Below are 18,040 nucleotides of genomic sequence, written 5' to 3' on the forward strand. Positions count from 1 at the left end.
TTACTGCCCAAAAACTCTTTGATGACACCAATTCTGGGTAATCCAGCTTTCCCCCCGGGTATAGAGGATCCATTCTTTAGAGGATCATTTTAGAGGATCATGGGTCATTTTAGGGGGGGATAGCATCCAAGAGAGTTGGGAGGTGGAGGCAGGAGCGTTAGATCAGGGTTCAATGGGATTTTGGAGAAATCTCCAATTGAAACATTTTCTTAGTCGAATGCCTAAACCCTCTTTTTACGCAGATGAACTAACAAAATTTGAGCACCTTTGTAGTTCAAGTGAACTCAAGCAACATACCCTTTCCAAGATTTATAGAATTTGGTTGGAGAGCATAGGAGAGTTATCCCGGGTTCGTAAGTAAGTGGGAAGAGACCTGGAGCTGCAATTATCAGAGGAACAATGGGGTAAGATTTTTACTCTGGTGCATTTATCTTCCGTTAATGCACGCTTACAAGAGGCAAATTATAAACTTCTTACGCTCTGGTATAGAGTCCCCACGATATGTGGGAAAAAGAATCGGGAGGATTTCGAGTTAAAATGCTGGAGATGTGGTCATTCAGAGGGAACTATCTTACAAATTTTTTGGTCATGTCCAAAATTAAGAGATTACTGGGAAAATGTGCATGATATCATTGAGAAAATTATGGGTAAGGGAGTCCCATTTACACCGGCTTTTTTTTTCCCTGCAGCATATGAGGTGCCTATAAAATTATATAAAAACTCTTTGCTAGGTTTTTTAGTAATGACAGCTAGGAATTGTATTCCTTTGTTTTGGAGACAGGAAAGGGTTCCAAATCTGAAATTGTGGTTCACTAAAATTAACGAGGTAATGTTAATGGAAGATATGAGATCGGTGCGACATAACTCCAATGTAGAGTTTTTTTTGTACCTGGCGGAATTGGGTACTTTTTCAGGAGTCTAAGGATTACGAGACAGTGTTACAGGAGGTGTAGGGGAAGGGGGTTGGATGGGGGAGAAGAGTGGAGCTGGGAGGGAGGAAGGATGAAGGGGAGGGTGGGCTGGAGGGTAAGGCTTAAGGAGAGGTGTTAGAGTATACCTAAGACAGAGATGTATCTAGCGCATTATAAGTAAGTTTAGTTAATTAGGTGGCATTTATTTTTGGATACCCCTGAGCTGGCTTTGGCATTTAAGTTGGATAAAGAAGAAAGTGGGGGGTATAGGTTAGTTTGTGTTTGTATTATTATGTCATTGTTTATTTTGTTTTCTTGTGTTGTTAATTGTAATATGTTTTGAAACATAAATAAAAAAAAGTGTGTGACGGTGAGAAATTGTTTCTCATTAAGGATGCCTTCAGTGTAAGCTGTTGAAAGAAGTTGAGTCTAGTCTCCAATATAAGCTTTAGATGGATTTTTTTTTAAATATATTTTGTGTAGTAACAGGTGTCTGATCAGATTCGCTCGGTTTCTTTGGGGTAATCTTATTCTGGATAACTACCCCTCCTCCCTTATCAGCACCCCGAATCACCAGGTCACGATTCTCCTTTAGTGATTTTAATGCTCAATATTTTTCTTTTGTGAGATTGTTAGTTTTAAGGAGATGTGAGGCTGTAGCTGGTAAGATTGTCAGTTCTTCCAGTACAAGACTGTGAAATGTATGAAGGTGGTGGCCTTTATGGTGATGAGGATAAAGTGGATAGAGAGATTTTGGGGTTCTTCCAGTATTAGGGGTGTAGATATGTCTTTGTCTTTTGAGTGTCAGTTTCCAGGCAAAGGCGTTAAGGTCTACGAATAAGTCAGTCGTTTGCTGACTGAGTGGGGCAGAAGAATAAACCTTTTGCAAGGAGTGAGTGTTCTGCTTGAGAAAGAAGGTATGTAGAGAGGTTGACATTTTTGATTAATTCTGTGTTTATTTTTAGGGTTTGTGTCTGGTGTTTTGGGGTGCTTGTTCCTTTTTTTCCCCTCCTCTGCATCCTCTGGTCTTCCTTTTATTTTTATGGATGTTTTGAGTAGTGGTATTTCCCCTGCTGTCTGTTGGAAATACTTAAAGGGGTTATCCACCATAAGGTGATTTTAGTACGTACCTGGCATGTAGTAATGGACAAGCTTAGGAAGGATCTGCGCTTATCTTGGGGCTAAATAGCTATGTTGTGAGATAACCATAACACTGTGGCTAGCTTTTTGTGAACCTGTATTTCCTGTTTGACTTTTCTTTTTTTGACTACAAATCCCACAATTCCATTTTCCTCCCTCCCACACATCAGCCACCCCACCCATTGAAACAAAAGAGTGCATACAGCTGTTGCGTTAGTTGCAGTTGATCTCTCTCCCACCAAGCGATCCCTCCACCCATTGAAGCACACAGGCTCGCTGTCATCAGCTGACTAGTGAGTCAGGTTTCAGCCGCATTGCAAGCTGGGAAAAATACGAGACAACAGTCATTTTGTATGCTGTTAAAAATAAATAGTGGGGTGAAAATTACAGAAGAATTGTGAGAAAACCGTCACACACAGGTACAGACACTATATTATGAACTACATTAACTTTACAGCCCCTATACCATTGCCAAGTAAAAAAAAATCCTGGAATACCCCTTTAGTTTTGTTCCCTTGTGGTGTCCTGGTTTCTAGTGTGAGAGGTGGAGGGGGTCTTGGAGGGAGGAAATCTAAAAAAGATGCTGAAGAGGAGATGGGAGGAGATGCTTAAGGTTGAGACCAGTTCTGCAGGGGAGTGGATGACCGGTAGATGCCACTCCATGGAGTTCCACATAATTGGCATGATTGTAATATCCTCATTATTGTAGGGGTCAAATGGAGATCCCAAATGTTCCTGTACCTGTGTTTGGTGGAGAATGGTTGTAGACCGAAAAGATGGTATCTTGTAGAGCTTCAGAGAATACAGGGTCTACTGATGTTGTAGACTGTGCTGTCTGTTGAGGAGTGGTATGTGGATTGGACAAGGTGTTGGGTTTCTCTGTTTGTTGTAATTCTCCTATTTCTTTGTTCCTTCCCAGTAAGTGCCTTGTCTTTTTTATTGTTAGAATGGGTGTCCGTTTTCTTTCTCTTAGGAAAGTTTGAGTTTAAGGCCTCACATTTTGTAAGCATTTATTTTGGTGGGATTTTTCTGTAAATGTATGACTGGTTCACAGTCAATTGTGTGTTTATTGTGGGTCCTTGTTTATTTGTAGTCTCATTTGGGAAGTCTCTTGTAGGCTGCTCTTGGTTATGGTCTTTGTTCCGGATCTTTTTCCGATCTGCAGGAAACTCTAGATCTTTTGGGAATGTGGACATAAAGGGAAGTCTCTGACCCCGAGGTGTGATCTTCTCATTCTGATAGATCCTTAAGAAGATATGATCATATCCGAAGCTATCCACTAGAGATGAGCGAACTTACAGTAAATTCGATTTGTCACAAACTTCTTGGCTCGGCAGTTGATGACTTATCCTGCGTAAATTAGTTCAGCCTTCAGGTGCTCCGGTGGGCTGGAAAAGGTGGAAACATTCCTAGGAAAGAGTCTCCTAGGACTGTATCCACCTTTTCCAGCCCACCAGAGCACCTGAAAGCTGAACTAATTTATGCAGGAAAAGTCATCAACTGCCGAGCCGACAAGTTCATAACGAATCGAATTTACTTTAAGTTCGCTCATCTCTACTATCCACCATCTTGATACTGTCTTCCAGGGTATGAACCAGCTAGTGTATTTGCTCTGTTTCCTTGATAGTTGGCAAATACTTGTTGTCTGGTGGGGTGTAGGTGAAGTTGCTGGTATACAGCTGGACTAATTTGTCCCTTTTGGAGAATCTTGATGATATATATTCCATGTTGGTGTAGTCTCAGTTGTGGGGGATGCCACTGCCGGTTGGTTGGTGGCTCAGCTACAGAGTAATGGGATAGGAGAAAAAACAAAACAAAAAAAAAACAGGGGGCGCTCCCTTGTAACATATCATAAGGTGCGCTACCTCCACCACACCAAAGTGATATACTGACCTGCCGAGATGTAGCAACTTAGAGCACAATTCTGTTGACGAGAAAGTCTGTGTGTATAGGTATGGCTCTTGCACTGACCAAGACCCAAACTCCTGGGTGTAGTTGGTAAACAAATAGTGGAATACAATAAAATATTGGTCTAGGAGGCGCTGCACATAAACTTGGCGTAATAAAATCCACTGTTTGGGGGTAAGTTTTATTCTTTTATTTTCTGATTACTTTATCTATGCCACAATTTCTATTACAGGTTCTCAAGTAATATAAAAGTTTTACAATCTGCATTATTTTTAAAAAGTTGTTACCTCCCTGATCCCAAAATTCTAGGAACTTTAACATATTAACCCAGCACATGATGTTCAGATTTCATATAAGAATTTATTTATTTTGGGTAACTTTAAAGGGGTAGTCCAGTGCTGAAAAACTTTTCCCCATCCTAAGGATAGGGGATAAGTTTCAGATCGCAGGGGGTTGGACTGCTGGATCCCCCCACGATCTCCTGTATGGGGCCCAAGCTCGCTGGCCAGATAGCAGGTGTCGACCACCACATGAAGCGGCGGCTGACACGTCCCCTCAATAGATCGCTATCTATGGCAGAGCCGTAGATTGCCGAAGGCAGCATTCTGGCTCTGCCATAGAGTTGTATTAAGGGGGGCGTGTCAACCGCCGCTTCGTGCGGGTGGTCAACACACCCCCCTCCCGCGGGCTGCCGAGGTCCCGTACAGGAGATCGCAGGGGGGCCCCAGTGATCAGACCCCCCTGTAATCTGAAACTTATACCCTATCCTTAGGATAGGGGGATACGTTTTTCAGCACTGGGTATCTCCTTTAATGCTATGAAAATAATTTCCAAATACATATCGGATGAAACTTTTTAAGGATTGCCATTTCTATTTAGTTCTATGTACATTTATATATGATTTTAGCTGATATATCTAAGCTATATTTCTGCCCATAATGTTTGTACTTTATGTTCCATATTTTGCTATATATATTTTATATACATAATTTTTTACAGTGCTATACTATATTGTATTTTTACTCCACAGCATATAAAATTGTCCATATCTTTTTGTTTATAGTACAGTTTTTGTACCTCAGGAAGGCACAAGTTTAGGGCCGAAACACAGCATCCTTACTGAAATAAAATATACGTAGTCCTGTGCTGACCAGGGTCTTTTATTACGCCAAGTTTATGTGCAGCACCTCCTAGACCAATTTCTTGTTGGTATTCCACTATTTGTTTACCAACTCCACTCAGGAGTTTGGGTCTTGGTCAGAGTGCAGCAGCCATACCTATACACACACAGACTCTCTCTTCATCAGAATTGTGCAGTATAGCACTTTGGTGTGGTGGAGGTAGCACCTTATAATATACGTTACGAGTGAGCAGCGCCCCTCTTTTTTTTTTTTTTCCTCTCCCAATATTCTCTATTTGCCCCATAAATGGACACAACACACACTAAAACACATTATATTCTAATGTATTTTTCATATACAGAACACAAAAATAGTTAAAAAAAAAGTACAATGCTAAATATTTTTAACGTTCATTTATTGATAGAAATTTTCTTTAAACAATAAGGGAAAATCCTCATTTATTTTCAGATTTTTTTTTCAGTTTTTCCAAGCATTTCAACCCAACCCCCCAAAAATCCAAGCACTCTGCACACTCGTCTCATGCATCTCTTACCCTGAGCACACACCCTAACTACTAAACGCTCACACCATAAAAAAATACAACAAACAAGGAGCTTTTTTTATGCCAAAAATTATATCTGTTTATAGATATTTATATATATTTTCTCTTCGGATATATGACTTGAAAGCACGTTCCTACAATAAAACCTTAAGCTAGAGTTCTCAACACTACAAAAAGTATCTGCTTCTGAACCTTTAAAATATTATGGGGGTACATTTAAATCAAATTGAGCACAAGGGTGAAAAAAACCTAACATGCTTAAAGAGAATTTGAACTGGTCTTCGGATGTGAAGGGGTTATCCAGTGGTGGTTATCTAGTTATCATAGTTATCTACTATGCCCATTGTGTGGGATGTAAAAAAAATAAATAAATAATTCTACTTATTTTTAGTGGTGCCTCCAGTGTCCTGCTCCTGTCCCTCAGTGTGAGTCTTCCTGTGCTGCAGCGTGGCAGTGGCAGTATGACATACACGTCACACTGAAGCTCAGAAATCAAACCAAGGGAATAAAGGAGGACACTGGTGGCACCAGGGAAGCGCTATAGGGACGTAGAGGTTAAATGGGCACAGTTAGGACCATGACCCCCCCCCCCCCCCCCCCCAACTGGATAAGCTCTTTAAATTCTTATGATGGCAGTTCTAAACTTCAGATGACGTTATAAAAAAAAAAAAAGTGCAGCCGCAACTATCATTTCTACCTATATGTGGACAAAAATATGTTCACAAAGAGCCTGACACAAACCCTAAACAGTGATTCAAAAACACACAATGTTGTATGTAAAATATTTCCTTTAACAATCCTCCTATAAAAGGGTTCTCTCATTACTAAATCAAAGTTTTTAACAGTGTAAAACTATTTATTTAGAGTTCAGAATAATTAACAAGAGTCTGATATGAACGTGCAGTAATAGCCCCTGTGGATGCTTCTACAAGGCAAAGCAAATACTGTTTCCGAAATTCTATGCCCCCAAAAGACCATTTTGGGTACGTTATTTTTTGGTATTCAAATAATTTAAAAAGGAGGAAATCTGATAGCAGGTTACGACATGCTAACCTGCTGATCGACCATAAGTCATTACCACATGAATTATAGTACCTTTAATATAGTGCCCCATATACCTGTAATTACAGTTCTATTGATATGAAAATGAGGCTGTTCGGGGTACAAGAATGCCCCTGATTCACCTGAGTGCACAGATATGGCCATCAGCCCACTCCTCTAGCAATGCAATTGCCTTTAGTGAGGTCAATGTACTCTTGAGTAGGTGTATTGAACTGCCTTATTTGCACATGATTAAAAGTAATATTACATATATATGGAGGCGCCCCTATTAGTGTATATCAGCATGTTGGGATGCCCTAACTTGCAGTCAGTTTTCCTTTAAATGTGGGGTACAAGAGAAGGTGGCCACACCAAAAAAATAAATAAAAAAATGGTGATCTGTCTTAAAAAATGTGTTTTAATAAAGCCAACAAAACAACAAGTTTTACAACTCCCCCCTCGCTCTAGTAAACAGAGTTTGCAAACGTAAACTTGTAAGCTTCAAAGCTTAAAGGGTTAATCCTTTCCCCAGCATCCGGAACTCAATGTTCCGCATGCTGGGTGTGGGCTTCCGTGTTCAGGCCCGCCCCCTCGTGATGTCACTTCCCGCCCCCTCAATGCAAGTCTATTTAAGGGGTGTGACGGCTGTCGCGCCCCCTTCCCATAGACTTTCATTGAGGGGGCGTGACATCACGAGGGGGTGGCGTGAACACGGAAGCCCGCACCCAGCTTTCGAAACATTGAGTTCCGGATGCTGGGGAGCGGAGTAACCCTTTAACTGAAGCTTACAAATATTTCCTGTGCTATGGCCTATGAATCTCTGTACAACATGAAAGGATCGCTACAAAGCAGTGGATTTTATGGCAACTTCCATAAAACTGAAAGCGTAAAGCCTTCTTATTTAGCAAAGTGATATAACATTTATTTACTCATGTTTTTAAATATGGAGCATAGCAAAGGAAACACTACCTGCATGAACATTGGCAAACCCTCCAATAAAAAGGAGAGAAAAAAATGCACAACACAATTTCAATAAAATGTTCCTTTACAAACGCTCTGCCACCAAAAGCTGTCAGAAACTCAGGGCTATTAGCAATAATTGCAATATAGCACTTTAAGAAATAGAGACCATCTTACCATTTACACTAGTGCTACTAGTAACAATTATGCATCGTCTTGCTAGCTAAATGACTTTCAAGTGCTAAAACTCAACTTCTGTATTAAAATGATCAAATTCTTGGTAGCTTTGCATTAACAAGTAGAAACAATTCATTTAGAATTATACAAGTTGATCTCTTGCACCTGAATTTTAAATAATTCTTCCAATTTGTTCTTGGTTGGTGTGTAACATTTGTGCAACAAAACAAAACGACCCTCTTCAGAAGGAGAAAGAAAGGCAGCACCTGGAATCAAATTCACTAGGTCACTCATGCCACTATCCACATATCTTCAGTAGGTATCTTGCAGAAGAGGTCCTATTTCAGGAAGTGGAAAAAGGACAAAAAGGCATTGGAGAAAAATAAAGCTTCTTTTAGGAATCTCCAAAGGGGTAAGGCCCGTGCACACCCTGCAGGAAAAAAAAAAATAAAGAATATTTACAATATTTAAAGCATATCTGTCATTTCAGGTGACTCTTCAGGTTAAAACTCAGGGATGTGGAATTTGTATTGCCCGACGCCCGGACATGCAGTCCTTGGGGCAAGCAAGATTGGACCTGAAAGCCCCTGACAAGCACAACGGCACTCACAGGGGAGTATGAAGTGTGCTCCTGACTCAAGCCTGCTACGTACTCTGCAGCCCCCAGCTATTTTCAGTAGCTGGGGGACACCGCTAATAGCCAGCATGCGGTGATCCAGATCGCTGTGGCTGGCTATTTAAACCTTTCGATCGCCGCTGTCAAATCTGACAGCGGTGTCTAAAGGGACATGTTAATACTCCCTGGTGGGCTAGTGGGGTGGATCGCCTCCCGCAGCGCAATCCACTATAGAGGTAGCCTGGTGTCCGTGGCTCTCACACAGAGAGCCTGGCTGGACTAGGCTCTATTAATGGATCACAGAGCTCACAGATCAATGGAATTCAATAGAACTCTATTGATCTGTATGAGGAATCTAATGATTCCTCCTAAAAGTCCTGTAAGGGACTAATAAAGTGTTAAAAAAATGTTTAATAAAAGTTTAAAAGATACACATTAACCCCTTCCATTTAATAGTTCAAATCACACCTTTTCCTATAAAAAAAACATGTAAACATAACATTTCGTATCTCTGCGTGCGTAATTGTAAGAACTATTAAAATATAACATGATGTATCCTGTACAGTAAATGACGTAAATGGGAAAAAAAAATACTAAACCACAGAATTGCAATTTTTATCCCAGAAAAAAAAAAAAAAAGTTAAAAGCTATTAAAAAGTCACATCAATACCAAAATGGTACAGATACAAAAAACAAACAGTTTATGGAGCAAAAAATTTGCTCTCATACAGCCTGGTATGCAAACATTTTTATTTTTTTTAAAGCTACAGGGGTCAGATTTAAAAAAAAAAATTTTATTAGTAAAATATGACGGAAACTATACGAATCTGGTATTGCTGTAATCAGGCCGGTCTAAAGTATCAAAATAACATGTTAGCTCAACCACAAGATAAATGGCGTAGGAAAGAAAACCACCAAATCTGCAAAATGATCTTTTACTATTTCAATTTCACTTCACCAATATTTTAGTTTTTGTTTCGGCGAATATGTTATGGAAAAATTTAAAGGCATCATTATAGTAGTTAGTTAAGGCCATTATAGGGCAAGGAGGAAAATACGAGAGTGTAAAAGCGAAAGTTGGCCCAGACAAGTGGATCGTCATGAGGGACATGTAGATTTTGCTCCGTTTTAATCCTGTGGACAAGTAGTTTTTTTAAATTAAATTTCCACACCCCTGAGACTAGTTTTCAGTTTAAGACCAGTGCCTCTGTGGCACAGATAAGATTTCTGAGGCTGCAATCGTATCAGTGTGCAGACACTTTCACTCCTGTGGCCTGCAATGACCAGCTAGACTATGTTCGGGTCATTTTCCCAGCGCCTCTGACTGAAAATCAGAATCTACCACATTCTTTAGTCCAAGTCAGAGGTGCTCAGAAAAGGACCTGAATATAGACACTAGCTGACTACAATCGGGTCCGTAAATAGATATGATTGCAGCCTATTTGAGTGTCAGAAATTGTATCTTTGCCACAGAGGCACTAATTGTAATGTGAACGCGTTTACAGGAGAAGTAGCACTCTTTTTGGCCAATATATAATTTGTATATGGTGCTTTTAGCAGATATTTGCTCTGCCGGCATTATCTGTGATTTGTAGTTCTTCCAGAGCTGGTGAGTGGTGCCTAATGTTTAATGTGTCTCTCAAAAAATGTACAGAGAGAAGAAGATCCTGCACTTTTATGTTTCTGTGCATGGCCCAAATCAGCAGCCACAGCATTGGCAGTCTAAACCAGAGTTTCCCAAACTGTGTGCCACCAGTGCCTTGCATGGGTTCCAAGGATGCAGTAGCAGCACAGGATATGCAGGAGGGTGGCCAAATCAGCTTTCTAGTTATGCGAATTAGGCCAAAGTAACATAATTAGAGTCAGGTATTCAGTTAATGAATGGCTGCCTTCAGTCTTTTGTAATGGTAGAAGCTTCAGTGCTAGACAGCTGACAGTAAGACAATCTGTGTTTTGTTGCTGCAAAGATAATAACCACTGCCAGGAAATGCATGCTGGTATGCCACCTCTCCTCTGCTGACTTGGCGTGTAATGGAAATGAAGAAGGAGTCTGCGTGATTCAGGCTGACACTTCTCAGGAGTGGACAACAAACTTTAGGGTGAAGGCTTAAAACTCATTTAAGTGGAGACATGAGGACATGGAACATGAAGGAATTAGGGTTGCAGCTGGATAAAGTCACAGAAAATAATGACACAAATTTGATCTGTTATGCATCTTCATAGATGGTAAAGGCATTGTGGAAGACCTACTCTTTTGCAAAAGTGTCTCCTCAGGTACTAAGAATTAAGACCCAATCAAGATCCTGAACACAATCGTGATCGAAAATTATTTGGAATGGACAAAGTCCGTTTGTGTCAGTACTGATGGTGGTTGATGTCAAGCCTTATGGGGGATTGCAGGCGCTTATTCAAAACAAAGCTCCAGAGGCACTCACAATCAAAGCATCTGAGTACTCCACCGAATCGGATCTTGACATGTGTGCTGAATTTGGTAAAACTACTAGAAAGTGAAAGTTATTTTTTCCCCCAAAAAGGATAGTGGCAAGGATTGTTTTTAAAGTGCAACTATCGAAGCTTATTGGTGATATGCATGGAGTTTGCATGAAGTCAAGATCCATTCAGGGTCAAAGCTCCATCTGAATTTCATTTATAAAAAGAAAATGTATTTATTTATTTTTAAGTGCCTTTGCCACCTTAAGCTTACCTTCACTTACTCTTTTCCAATCTGTTATTCCTTTACTGAAAGGGTACCTTTCATCAAAAAAAAAAACTTTTGATATATTATAGATTAATGTATGCAGAATAACTTTCCAATAGCATGTTACTTAAAAAATATGCTTCTTTCTATTTAATTTACCATCTTGAGAAAATGACCACTAGGGGTCTCCCTACCAGTCCTTTATTTTTTTTTATTTTTTATTTTTTTATAGATTTCATACTCATGTTGGAGTCCTAAAGTCAGCATGTGTCTGAAATCTATATAAAAAAAAAAAAAAAAAAAAAAAGGACTGGTAGGGAGACCCCTAGTGGTCATTGTCTCAAAATGGAAAATTAAATAGAAAGAAGCATATTTTTTAATAACATGCTATTGAAAAGTTATTTTGCATACATTAATCTATAGTATATCAAAAGTTTTTTTGATGAAAGGTACCCTTGAAGAACAGATTAAAAATGAGGAGAAGAGGAATCTTGGAAAAAAGGAAAGTTTAAAGTGGCAAACCCAACCTTACACCAACTGTGTACTGCAACAGTTATATAAGCATATGTTGTGGCTTCTGGATGACTTTGAAATATCCTGATACACTAAGGGAATCATAAACTAAAGAAGTTTAGAAACTGCCTATAAAGCCCTGGGTGGAGTCCAAATACTAACAGTTGTCTGGTCTGTCTCTCTGAAGCCTGTGTATATTCACAGGCACTTACCCTCCCTTCACCCTAGACTTGTATTGTTTTTCATGCAGACACAGGACAAAACAGAGTTGATTTTCAAAGTGGAAGAGTTTATCAGCAGGTAGTGGGAGAGGGGGATTAAGGGAGAAAGAAGCCCTTTTCTCCAAGAAGAAGCAAACTATCCCCAGAGAAGCCGGGACGCAGTTACCAACACTTGCGGTATATCCCGCTGTTATAAAAGGCAATGTTGTTGTGATTGACTCCGTTTACAGGTCACCGGCGATCTGAAAATGAGCACCCCCATAACAGATGGGGTCTGACTGTTGCTATGAGATTTTACTTTTGTTCCTGGAAGTAATGTGTGTTGTACTAGCACATCTGTCACACACATGACACACTGTGGATTTCTATGATTTTTCTTATCTCTGAATAAGTACACTATAAAAAGGGTGGTGTTCTAGTACACTATCCCTGATATCATGCTCACATTCCCTTAATGGTTTCTCCTCTGAGGAAGTCGCCACTAATTTGGCAAAAGAAACGCATTGGGTGGTTGTAGGTGCATCGTAGGAGCCTTAGATCAGTTTGATGCATTCTACTTGTTGCACATTGATCTTATTGGAGAGTAAAACTGCTGTATTTGGACAAAACTGTGGATGGCAGCAGTCGGAGGGACGTCGTGGTCTTAGTGGTGCTTATTGTAGCACACTATACATTTATTGGAGACTATTTTACGATTATAATTATTAAACGTTAAGTTTTAAGCACTACAAGCTTACTAATTCACCATGTCAGAAACTGTTCAGTGCATAAGCAAATCCCCATAGCAAACCTCTCCAGCTGTGGACAGTTCCTGACACAGACAGAGGTGTCAACAGAGAGCACTGTGGTCAGACTGGAAAGAACTACACAACTTCCTATGTAGTAGGAAAAATAATTAAATCTGTTTAACTTTCTGGCACTAATTGATTATCATTTTTCCCCTTTAAATAGTTACTGTCATTAGAAACCATTTTTTAATTTATTTTATACTTCCTTAAAAACTAAGCAATTTGCTAATATACCTCATTAAAGATTTTGAATGCTAAAAATATGGAAAAAATGGTTTTAAAAATTAAATTTTGCAAAGGAACCCGGAAAATCTAGTTTTTTTGGTCCATCAAAAAAAGGACCATATTCTGAGGGGGGAGGTGTTATCTTCATGTTATGCCTCAGAGCACAAACAAGATGATCTTTAAGAAGAGAAGCATTTCCATGCACACTTTATGCAAAATGGTTTCTCTTTGGTCATTTTCTGAACTTATTTCTTGTGTATTTGTACCATATGTTTATATCTTTGGCACAAAATAACTACCAGCATTAGAGTTATATCGAGCATGCATTTAGGCACAAAGCTTTGCAAATGTAAAAATGTCTGTGTAGACCTCATGACAGGGGAGAGAGAGGGAGGAGGAAAGGAGCTCATCATGCTTCAGGGGAAACACCTCTAGCCTCTCAGAGAAATGCAGAAAGGCTCATCACAGTAATACATAGATCAAAAGGTATTTTACGGGGGGCGTGGCTTGGATGGCTGCCTGAGCAGACTGCCATCCTATAACCCATCCTGCAGATATCTCACCCATCCTGCTTCTACCTGTGTGCTGCCTTGCCCTGTAGGACCCCTGCTGCTGGGGGATCCCTGTGGAGGAGCTATTTGGAGGAGAGGGGGCATAGAGAGTGAGCCCAGCTGAGGGGAGCGATTTAGGCCCTGAAGCCTGCTGCCTCTGCTGCCCCTCTTGGCCGTCATCTGGGCGACGCTGTGCTCCCTGGGGAGCTGAAGGTCTGGTGGCTCCTTGCGGACGAGACCGGAGCGCGGGAGCAGCGGATGACCTGCGGTGGACACTGGAGGAGATCCTCTCCTGGGCCGCGGCGGGATCCTGGGCGCCATCTTGTGAAACTCCTTCCGGCCCTTTGTCTCCGGCTGCTGGTTCCTGAACGGAGGTGCGCGCTGGTGCCTCCGGATGCCTGCGCTGTCTGCTGGGCCCCCGACATCCTTGAGGGCTGTGGAGAGCGGCGAGGACTTTGAAGGTGCGGAGGGACGCTCTCGTTGTGCGGGAGGGAGAGCGGCCTCGAGCGGTGCCGGCCGCCATCTTGCAAGCCTGCAGGGCCTCTTGCCGGGGTCCCTGCATTCCCCTCAGTGAGTACCTGGCCCTTCTGGGGGTAGTCAGTGCACAGTGTCCTGTGTGTCAGGAGCACCCACAACACTTGGAGTCTCAACAGCTGGAGGTCCCCTGGGTTGCTGAGTGAGGAGCTGAGGGGGGGGGGGGGGGGGACGGCTGTGGCTTTGGGGACCCCTCCTGCCTTTGCACCATATCTGGGACTGTGTGATAGCTTGCTGGCTGGATTGAGTGCTGCTGGCTGCTGCAACTTAAAGGGGAACCCTGCTCCATATTTTTGTTGGCTGAACTGTGTGCTGCAAATGTCTACAGTTTAGGGGGGCACTCTGTCTCCTGCTGCTGGCTGGACTGAGTGCTGACAGCTGCTGCAACTTAAAGGGGTGCCCTGACTCCTACTACTGCTGGCTGGACTGAGTGCTGAATACGGCTGCAACTTAAAGGGGTAACCCTGCCTGTTCCTGCTGCTGGATGGCCTGAGAGCTGTACCCTAACATAGCATATAGGGTATAGGGGTACTCTGACTCTTACTCTTGCTGCTGCTGGCTGAACTGAGTGCTGAAAAATACTACACCTTTGAGGGGTGCCCTGATAGCTGTAGCTGGTGGCAGGATGGAGTGTTTACAGCTGTTGCAGCTTCTACCGTGTTGCCTGAGCGGTCTCCCTACTACATTACTTGCACTGTGCTATGGTGCGCAGGAACAAAGAGGGGGCCGGCACACCTCAACAGAGAACAAGTGTGTCGACCGCTGGTAGAAATACATTGACACTACAACAGGAGGTGGCGGCCAAATTGGAGAGGTTTGCCTTGAGGCACTCACCCCCTGATTTGCCTGACCAAGTGGTGCCCCCCCCCCCCCCCCCGGGCCCCTTGGGGGACTGTGAGGACATTTTTGAGGCTTCTAATGAGGATCCACGTGTCTCCCTACCTATTACTCCTCCGGCTGCTGCTGTTTCTTCTAAACCCCAGGTGTAACCTACCTTGGCTGCTGTTTTCGCGGAAATACAAAGATGCAATGTGACTCTCACTCAGCTGACCATGCAGGTGGGAACTGTACAATCCGATATCTCACTTATACGTCACGACCTACAAAAGGTGACTGACCGTACCTCTGCAGCGGAGGGCCGGATCAGCGACATTGAGGATACAGTTGTTCCATTGATTCGGGACTCTACTAGGCACAGCCATGATATTGTCCTACTTAAAGCTAAAACAGATGACCTGGAAAATCGTCTGCGCCGTAATAATGTGCGCATAGTGGGACTGCCTGAAAAATGTGAGGGACGCTCTCCGACGGAGTATATGGAAACATGGCTTAAGGATTTATTTGGGGCAGACAACCTGACTCCTCTCTTTGCGGTGGAAAGAGCTCACCGTGTTCCTACGAGGCCGCTTCCCCCTGGTGGCCCACCCCGCTCTATGCTGGTGAAACTTCTTCATTACCGGGACAGGGATCTGATACTTTGGCTGGCTAGAGAGCAACAACCAGTGACTGGGGACAATCACGTCATCTCTTTCTTCCCTGATTTCTCAGCGGAGGGGCAAAAGAAGCGTGCCTCCTTCTTGGATGTCAAAAAGGGACTGCGGGCCTTGGATGTACAATATTCCATGCTGTATCCTGCCAGGTTGAGGGTGGTTGCCTTGGGTACCACCCACTTTTTTGAAGGATTGGATGCTGCAGTGAGATGGTTGGATTCTCACGAGTCCCAGCTGCGCCGGAGGGTCCGTGGAGGCTCCCCGGGACCGGACCCGGACTGAACTGTTCCTCTCTGTGCTCATGCTGATATTGTCATGTTGATATTTGCTATTACCTGAAGTTGTTGACTCCTGTATTTCTCTGCATATTATAGCTTAGGTTACCGTGTGAGACATGTTGGGCATTACTGTTAGCGGCCCCTTTTGATTATTTTCTCTATTCTGTTCTTAGTTCCATGTGTGGGGCCTCAGTGTTGCCTTCATGTCTGACTGGTCTTCTCTCCTATTTTTCCTTTGAGGGGGGGGGGGGAAGTTGGATTCTGGAGGGGATGGCGCACTAATGCTTACTGTACGACATATCTATACCTTGTTTTAGTTTCTGGAGCTGTACGAATGCATACTCGCCTGTGTTCGGTTGGCCGATTGCATGCCTGCTGTATGTCTCACTTTACTGACTTTCTACTGAAGTGTTTCCTTGGTTCGACTGATTATGAGTGGTGTGGGTATACTAGCGCCCGAGTGCCGTGTGACGCGGCGACTTGTGTGGTTGTATTTGTACCTTGTTTTGGGGTGTTTGTTTGTTATGTTTTCTGTCTCTCCTTGGGTTGCTATGTGTACTATTTGTAGGTTTCCTGGGAATGTACGGGTGGGCTCCCCTGATTTCAGTGTTGATATAATAGCCCTTTTCTGCTCCGTTATCCCTGATGGCGGTCTTTAATTTTATAGGATGGAATGTTAGGGGGTTGGGAGATGAGGCGAAATGCTATGCAATATTTAACTCTGTGAGACAGTTTCACCCTGCCATACTCTGCCTCACTGAAACTCATCTGACAGCTGAAACCACCTCGGTCCATTCATAGGGCATGGGTCGGTCACTCTTACCATTCTACCTTTTCCTCCCATGCTAGAGGGGTTAGTCTGCTGGTCCACAAATCTATTCCATTTAAGGCTGTCTCCTCTAGCATTGACCCGGATGGTAGATTTGTGTGCGTATTGTGTGAGGTGTCTCATCGACTGCTTATTATAGTTGGTGTATATATCCCTCCTCCTTATAGTGATGATGTCGTACGGTGTATCCTAACAATAGTATCTGGATTCCCGGTGGCCCCTGTGCTTATGTGTGGTGATTTTAATCAGTTCTTGGATGCTTCTAAGGATAAGTTTTGGGGCACTCAGGCCCCTCCCCCTTCTAGGTCTACTGGTCTTGCCAAGCTGTTGACCGAAATAGACCTATTCGATCTGTGGCGCCTCCGTAATCCCAGGGTTAGAAAGTTCTCCTGTTACTCGGCCACGCATGGCACTCTATCTAGGATAGACATGGCGGTTGGGGATGGGACCATGGCTGGACTAGTTGGTGAAATTACATATCTGGCCAGGGGGTTATTGGATCCCTCCCCGATCCGTTTATGACTATTTATCGGGGGGGAGCTGGTGGGGTGCGCCCTCTGTGGAGACTGAACCCGTTCTGGTTACATTTGCTGACTACTACTGAACTAGTTGGTGCGGAACTCAGGGACTTTCTTGCCCTTAATGACGGTTCGGCTTCGGTCTCCATGGTTTGGGACTCTCTAAAGGCGTTCCTCCGCGGTCTGTTTATTCGACACATAAGTGTCCACAAGTCCTTCACCAGAGAGAGGGGGGAAAAGTTGACACTATTGGTGACAGAAGCTGAAGCTAGTTATGTTTTGCACCCTGCCCCTGGATCGAGGGAAGAGTGGCTGAGGGTGCAGGATGATTATACTAAATATTTAGAGGAGGCGGCCGAACATAAGAGGTTTTTTAGTAAGCAGCGCTACTTTGAGTGTGGTGAGGGAACGGGCAAACTGTTGGCTTCTATTGCTCGGGCTCAGCAGGGGGTTGCATATATTGGCTGTTTGAGGGATGATCGGGGGAGTGAGGTCACGGAGGAGGAGGAGATCTTAGGTGTGAGGGTAGACTTTTATAAAGGAGGCTTACTCTACTAAGACTTCTTGTACTGGGGAGGCCTTGGGGGCGTATGTAAGCAGGGCATCACTCCCTTCCCTTTCTCTGGAGCAGAGGGACCAGCTGGACTCGCCCATCTCTCTGGAGGAATTGGAACTGGCTCTGAAAGATGCTGCTAATGAAAAGGTCCCGGGCCCAGATGGGCTTCCGAGTGAGGTATACAAAAAATTCTCAGGGATCCTCCTGCCACAGCTGTTGAGAGTGGTCGAGTCGGTGGCTTTGGAGGGCGTTTTGCCTCGATCCATGATGGAGGCCATCGTAGTACTTATACCTAAACCGGGCAAGGACCCTTTATGTGCTGGTTCTTACAGACCGATCTCATTACTGTGTGCTGACGTGAAGTTGCTGGCCCGGGTACTCGCTAACAGACTGGTTAAAGTTG

The 18,040-nt window shown here is 43.1% G+C and overlaps 1 protein-coding gene across 5 annotated transcripts in view; it reads right to left on the reverse strand.

Annotated features, from left to right (window-relative positions):
* The window catches only part of ILRUN (inflammation and lipid regulator with UBA-like and NBR1-like domains), a 168,496-nt gene that overhangs the window by 11,868 nt on the left and 138,588 nt on the right, over window positions 1–18,040 (reverse strand). For 3 of the 5 annotated variants that reach the window (XM_056557655.1, XM_056557658.1, XM_056557653.1), the window contains one exon: window positions 5,479–8,250. The exons of 1 other annotated variant lie outside the window; for it this stretch is intronic. In XM_056557655.1, coding sequence (XP_056413630.1) covers window positions 8,215–8,250 — 36 coding nt within the window. In that variant the 3' untranslated portion in view covers window positions 5,479–8,214. Of the gene's footprint in view, window positions 1–5,478; window positions 8,251–18,040 lie in introns of those variants that run through there. One more of the 5 variants, XM_056557657.1, reaches the window with a different exon arrangement.

This window comes from Hyla sarda, chromosome 2, assembly GCF_029499605.1.
Source record: "Hyla sarda isolate aHylSar1 chromosome 2, aHylSar1.hap1, whole genome shotgun sequence".
Taxonomy (NCBI): Eukaryota; Metazoa; Chordata; class Amphibia; order Anura; family Hylidae; genus Hyla; species Hyla sarda.